Source organism: Gobius niger (genome assembly GCF_951799975.1).
Source record: "Gobius niger genome assembly, chromosome: 14".
Classification (NCBI taxonomy): domain Eukaryota; kingdom Metazoa; phylum Chordata; class Actinopteri; order Gobiiformes; family Gobiidae; genus Gobius; species Gobius niger.
Genome location: NC_136865.1, coordinates 21,560,738 through 21,567,885, shown reverse-complemented (window position 1 = coordinate 21,567,885; position 7,148 = coordinate 21,560,738). Strand labels below are relative to the sequence as shown.

General features: G+C 41.0%; 1 protein-coding gene across 1 annotated transcript in view; it reads right to left on the bottom strand.

Annotated features, from left to right (window-relative positions):
• Window positions 1-619: 619 nt before the first annotated feature.
• The window catches only part of LOC306973890 (TGF-beta receptor type-2-like), a 28,847-nt gene continuing 22,318 nt past the window's right edge, over window positions 620-7,148 (bottom strand). Inside the window, exons 6-7 of the mRNA XM_079570965.1 lie at window positions 2,293-2,417; window positions 620-1,116 (exon numbers count right to left, since the gene is read on the bottom strand). Of these exons, the coding sequence (XP_079427091.1) occupies window positions 952-1,116; window positions 2,293-2,417 (290 nt within the window). The 3' untranslated portion in view covers window positions 620-951. The remainder of the gene's footprint in view (window positions 1,117-2,292; window positions 2,418-7,148) is intronic.

Here is a 7,148-nt window from a genome sequence, read left to right as displayed (position 1 = left end):
AAAGTAATTACCTGAATGAGAGGATTAAAGGCACATAATACATATATTATTTGGTGTGCATGGATAAAGCCCTGCATCAAAAATTAAAACATGGACAAGACCATTTGTTTCTGCCTTTGCTTATTCCTATTGATTGTAGGAAACTGTAGGTCATTGGTGTTAATACCCTGGACAGTGGATGGCATTGAGTCACAGAAAACCATTCTCCCCACATGTATTCCTCATGGTACTATTTAAAACAATGGTCCTCAATCAATGGGTCAAAGAGACTCGTGGGAAAATGTTCAGTGAGTTGTGGGCCAAAAATCCATGTCGATAAACCGTCTTGATCATTAGCCTTATGATCAGTGTTTAACAATAATCTGCCGATCTCTGAAAGATATTGTACTTTGATGTTAAATATGCTTGAACAGGGCCAAACTGACAATTGTTTTAATCCATAACAAGTTGAATTGTGATTAAATTCAATACATATTTTTGGTTGACTTGCCTTGATAGTTTGACGACGGGGGTGACGAGTTGAGAACCATTGATTTTGAGACTTAAATTTAAACAATATATAGTTAATAAGTAAGGTTTATAATCACTACAAATAATAAATACATCTACTTTGTGTGTGCTGTACTGATGTTCTGGGTGCATTTCTGTTGCAAACGACTGAAACAAATGGTCTTTCCTACAATATCTTATTTTCTAATTCATTGATGCAGGGCGGTATTTAAAGTGCTGAGTTAAAAAGCTTTATAAGGTGTAGCCCCTGATCAATGAGTCTCTGAAATGAGTGAAACGTTGAAAAGTATTGTTCCCATTTTTGCTGAGCTTTGGATGTGTCTTCTCCCACTTCAGTTTGCTCTCACAGCATGTTCTTTTCTCGTAAACGGCTCGCTTGTGTATATTCCCCGCAGGAGTTGGGTCTGCATTCCCGCGCCTGGCCTGTAGGTGGAGGTGTTTCTACTTGATCTCCTCTGGGATCTTCTCCTCGGAGTCGGAGCGACCGGACAGTTTGTCGAGGTACTCCATCTCGCTGAAGCGCTCGGACACGCAGTGAGCCGTGAGCCGCGCCTCTGGGTCATGGTCCCAACAGTCCTGGACGGAGGAGCAGATGATCTGAACGCCCTGCAGGGGGAGCACATCACGAGCGCAAGGGTTAATATGGGTAATATAAGGCACAAGGAAAAACACGGATAAAATCATGCTTCATTGCTGATGCTCAGTATCTGGTTGTCGACATCAAATCACATTTTCAGTTAATCACTGTTCAAAATGCAATATAATCCATTTTAAATAATAGTCGTAATGCTTTATTAGGTATACTTTGTCCTTTGCAGCTCTGTATGTATTGTTTCTTTGTCTTTTGGTTCATTCGATAAACCGCTGTAACAAATGCTGCTGTTAAGTTTGTTGTATCTGCTCAGGTCAGGAAGGACTTATTTGTATCTGAAGTCAATGTAATCTAGATCATATAATTTATTATGCTATGTATATTGAATTGAATATGGGGGGTATGCACATATAAGCTTTATTGCTTCAGCCTACTCAATTTTGAGCATCCACAATTGTATATGAATTTTGAAAGACAAAATGAATGCTCAAATAAACTAAACTAAACTAAAAAAAAATTAAGCAGGTGATCTATGGGCTTCATTCACATTACTGGCTCAGTTTTTTCATGACCTTTCACCAAAAAATAGATATTTAGCTTTCAATTCTTGATTAGGAACATCTCAGGAACTCTCATTTTATGCAAATAACTGTAAATCCATCTGAGATTTTTTCTTAAAGGGATAGTCTGTAAGTTTTAATGTTTTACAAATTCATAATCAAACATAAATGACCGCCGGGGCCTGCAACTTACCGTAACGTAATATCAAACAATTATATTTTTCCTAACGTCCCTCTCTTTGCTGATCTCAGACACTAATCAGAATCTCCAGTGCCATCACTTTGACCAATGAGACGAGCTTTCCTGGGAACTGGCCTTTCAGGTCCAATCAGGAGAGGAGGGGGAGGGACCGTGATCGTTTATATTTTAAATTTCTCTTTCTTTCCTCATTTTGCAAGCTAGGTGTGGCTTTCAGGTCTAATTGGGGGTTAGCGTGAGCTCCTCATTTCACAATCTTGCACACTATCACTTTAATATTCATTGATGGACCACACAAAATAGGATTTTTTTTTGTTAACAACCTTTTTCCTATCAAAACTTGTTCTTTGCTGTACAGGTTTTGGTTTTGAGAACTAACTGAGCATTCGGTTTACATTGCAAGCATATATTATATCTGGGTAAGCTCTTACAGTGTGGCTGGTCCATGTGTTTGGGATCTCAGGACGTCCTCTGTCCCGGAGAACACTATCCTTCATGCTCTCCACACAGGGGTGCTCCCGCAGGTTCCCGAAGGGCGGCTCGTACTCCTTCACCTCTGCACAAACACACACAAAAACAACTTATTACACCCAAGGGAAATAAAGCGGCAGGGAAGTTCAGTTGAACAGTTCTGAACAAGTTACTAAAAGGGGACTAAGCTCTCCCCTGAGGACCCACTCCACATCTAAAAGGAGTCAAGCAGCACAAACAACTGCCACAGAAAAACACTTGTTATCACATTGTCGGGACAGTGGGCTCCGATTGCCTCACAGAAGTCACTTTGTGGAGAGCTCCCACACAAATACTACAGCACTCCACAAAGTCGTCGACAGCAGAGTTTAGTCCAGGCAACAACAAAGAGCTTTGGGTCAGAGGAGGCAAAAATGGCTCCCAAAAACATAAATGAAATAAAAGCGTTTAAGTGAAATTAGCTTGTTTTCTCACTCTTTGTGAGATGGTTGGATTTGCTCAAGACGTTGTGAACAAAGTACTGAGCTTAGTATACTGATTCACTATTGTGATTTTTAAATATTATCAGCTGGACTGGGTTGGTCAAGTTGAGGATGTTTTGCTTCTACCAGGCTTCAACTTAATCGACCCAGTCCAGTTAAAAAATGTTCAAATGTCAACTACAATGTTAGAAAACCAGTACGAAAGACACACAAAAACTGCTTGAATATGTTTGATGTCCATTACTACCAAAGTGATTTTTCAAGGTAATTATCTTCTTCAGTTTGAAACTTAATAAATATATTCTGGGGGGAAATAAAAGAACAATGGAACATTCCTGGACGACTGACCGAGAGCCTACGCAAACATACTGTAACATAACTTGACTTGTTGAATTAATAGTAGCCCAAAGCTTTTGCCCTTTATTCAATAAGACAATTCCCACATATATATATATATAGTTGGAGGAAACCTAGACCTTCTTGTGAGGTGAGAACGCTAACCACACTACTGTACGTAAGTATTGGAGTTCAGGGAAACAAAAGTATCAGTAGTATTAGTTTGCTGTAAACTGAGCCACCGTGCTCAAATTTCTTCTTATTGAGATCATCAAAAATCAAGTTGAATAAAACAATGCCAAAGATTACACTGACATTGGTCTGGAATATTCTTGGTATGCCACACATATGGATTTCCTATGAAAGCAAATCACTCTGTCCCTGTTTATCCCCACAGCGACTGCAGCCGAGTGTCTCTCCTCAACACCTCACAGTCTCAGGTTCAAACTTGTCGTACCTACAGTTCATGTGTGTGCTGTTAGTCAGAATTTAGACGTGCTTAAGTATCTCTCCTCTCTCGAACTCTCTGTTTAGAGAAAGGAATGATCCGTATGAACGGGAAGCACTTTGTCGCAGGAATGCTCTTTCATTAATGGCTCAAGGCGAATAAACAGACAAGTTTCAGTATCCTTTGCAGAAACTCAAGATTAACATATTTATACTGGCGCGTACTTAATAAGAGTCAGTTGACAGACAATTTCAACATGTGCTAGCGCTTCAATATTTTACTACACTGAAGGTAACCGACTCCACTCCATGACAAAATAAGCCACTTCTAACCCTTATTAGAGCTGCATGGACATAAGCAGAGTGTGTTGTGTGGGCTCTTTCATGCCCAGAACAAAGCCTGGTGCGTGTGTCATGTGTAATCTCTGAACATGACTGGACTCGTTCAGCTGCACATTTTATATCCCATCATTAAAGGCTGAGAGAATAAGCCCCAGACATGAATCATATGGGGCTGTGTGTGGAAGACCCTCCCATCTATAGGTAAGACACAACAGAAAATATGAGTAAGCTACAGATCTTCGGAGTTTCCCTTATGGCCATGTTTGAAGCAGCCAGAGGGGGAAAACAAAGACAACAAACACTTACTCACCATTACTTTAACAAAGGCTGAATTATGAATTATATTTTTCAACTAAATAAAGATACAGAGTCATGGAGAAGAGCAAAGCTGTAAATACTTAAAATACAGACAATGCTAACCAGGAAGCTAACGTTAGCTTCACGCTACATGAACTAATATCAGCAACAAGTGAGTTTTTTGTTGTTGTTAATTTCTACTGAACAATCTGCAGTGGAAAAATATTCATATGGACCCGATTTTGACTTGACTTTATTGATGAGTAATAAATATGTTAATAATCCGACAGAAAATGGCTAAAAATAGTGAAAAATTATGATTCCCAAAACTTCCTCGCTCCTTGGCTCGGCCACACCATGTATGACGCGTTGCCCTCTGGAGAGACTATGTCTCTGAGCTGGCCTGGTGTCGCCTCAGAGTCCCCCCAGAACAGCTAGGGGAGGTGAGCGTGGATCGGGAAGTCTGGGCATCTCTGCTGAGACTGCTGCCTCTGTGACCCGGTTCCAGATAAAGCAGAAGAAAATGGATGGATCAACCAAACATACCACATGACTATTGCATAAACTGGGTTGCCGTCTGTATCTATGACAACAGATAGCACACAATCACGCTAACACAGACACTGAAAGATGTGTATTGCCCAAAGACAGAGCTGACGTTGAACCGCCATATGCACTGTAATGCTTTTACAGCCCATTGCAGTGTCGACTTATTCCGATCTGTTGGTTTTGTTGAGCTATGCTCTCATTTTGTTATGATTTGATATATATATTTTTGTGATTACAAAATTGTCAATGACACTGATCATGTGGCGAATTGTTGATGATTGCTGATGAGCAACACGTGTGTCAATAAATATGGCGTGCGCCCAGTGTGGGTCAGCACTACAAAGAGTAAAGACGTGTCTGCTGTGTTTTATGCTACGCTGTTTAAATGACTCTGCTAACAGGTTTTATCAAGTAAAAATAACAAAGGTAAGGCAGTCTTGTATTTTGTTGGAATATCTTAAGCTTTGATAATGATTGCAGCGTGTGTTCCAACTGTGCTGACGATAGGAGAGTCAGACCACTGTGCAAAGCCTTTTCCAGCACATCCCGAAGATTCTCAATGGGGGGGCAACCTCTTACCCCGCGCCTGAACTGAGCGCATTTTCTACAGCTGGGCTTTATCCAAATCTAAAAGCTTAAAAAAAAGAAAAGTGACAAAGATGAGAATGAAAAATAGCAAAAAAAAACGTGACAAAAACTTGACGATCAATTGACAAAATCTCGGCAAAAAAATGACGAAAACGTGAGGAAAACACAATAAAAAAGCAACAAAAAAAGCAATGAAAAAGCAATAAAAATCGACAAAAACATGATAAAAAAATAGACGAAAACACCATAAAAACAGTACACTGTTACTCTCCGATTTGGGTCAGGTGGGGGGTAAGAGGTTAACAACCAGACCCTGTGGTGGCCCATCCATGTGGCCACATTAAGTTGCTGACCTTAGGCCTGTCCAACTCCTGTAACCCGAGATCGACCCGAGTTTGCTTAGTCAAAAAAATCCATTTAAATGAAAAGTACAACAACATCTGAAGGGTCATGCGCACAGTCCGTGTTTGTAGCAGTGTTGGTTTTGCGGTCTGGTGCTAAAACAGAGCCACACCCTGCTTTAGCCGTTGGCCAATATTCAGAAGAAGAGGAGACACATGTTTGGCCTTTGTTATGACAGGTTGAAAGCAGCGCATAACTTTGGACGTAGTGAAAAAAATCGACTTTTGTAAACTCTCGATCCGAACGTGTTTATGCCTTCATTTCCAAACAATGGCCTCTCAAAATACAGAAGTCCCAGCAGTGAGCGGCGGCAGTGTAAACAGAGGTGCACGCATCACAATGGGGGCCAGCGCTGGAGCAGAGATTTTTCTCTGCGAATCATAAATTAGAAGTCAAAACTTGGCCGCGCGGCTATTGAAAGAGACAACAAGAGAAGGGCCGCTGTGTGTGCAAAAAGCCACGCAGCACTTTGACAATAGTCCAACGACAACATGCACAAAACAGCAAGTAGCAGAGGGAGCACTCCAGTGTACGAGTGTATGTATTGATAACTCAGCAAAAGCAGTGTTTAAAGCCACTCAAGGGCTAGTACTGAACGTTATAAAGATGCAAATAAACAATCAAACATGCCCACAAAACATAGGCTTCCTGTTATAATGTTACAAGTCAGGTCTGAGATGCAGGTTTTTGAAGTATGTTTCAACATTATACTGAAAATAATGATGAAATATTGGGTTATAGCTCATATTGTTGGATGAAAGGGTATTTCTTTTCTACGTCACCTTTTAGACAGGCCTCGACATTCAAAGAAACTGCAGCCACAGAAGAGTAAAAGTTAGCCTCACTGAAAAAAGAATCCTTCTACAGACATACACCTTTTTGCATGTTTCTAAATGTGGTGACTCTGAAAATGACCCAGCTGCATGTTTCCTTTTATTTATTCCTGAGATAAGTAAATTGTCCACACTACAGTAAGCAAATAGCTCAAAAATAGATGGTAAAAGATTGTAAATGCCCAGAGAATATAAATAAAATGTTTAAGTAAAAAAAAACTTCATTCTGTGTAAAACGTTGAACTAATGGAGGAGCTCGGAGTATAGTCGCTGCTCCTTTGTCAAAAGGAGCCAGCTGAGGTGGCTAGGGCATCTGTTCCGGATGCCTCCTTGTCCGGACATGTCCTATTGAGACAAGGCCACGGGGAAGGCCCAGGGCACGCTGGTGGGACTATGTCTCTGAGCTGGCCTGGTGTCGCCTCGGGGTCCCCCCAGAACAGCTTGAGGAGGTGTGCGTGGATCGGGAAGTCTGGGCATCTCTGCTGAGACTGCTGCCTCTGCGACCCGGTTCCGGATAAAGCGGAAGAAAATGGATGGATG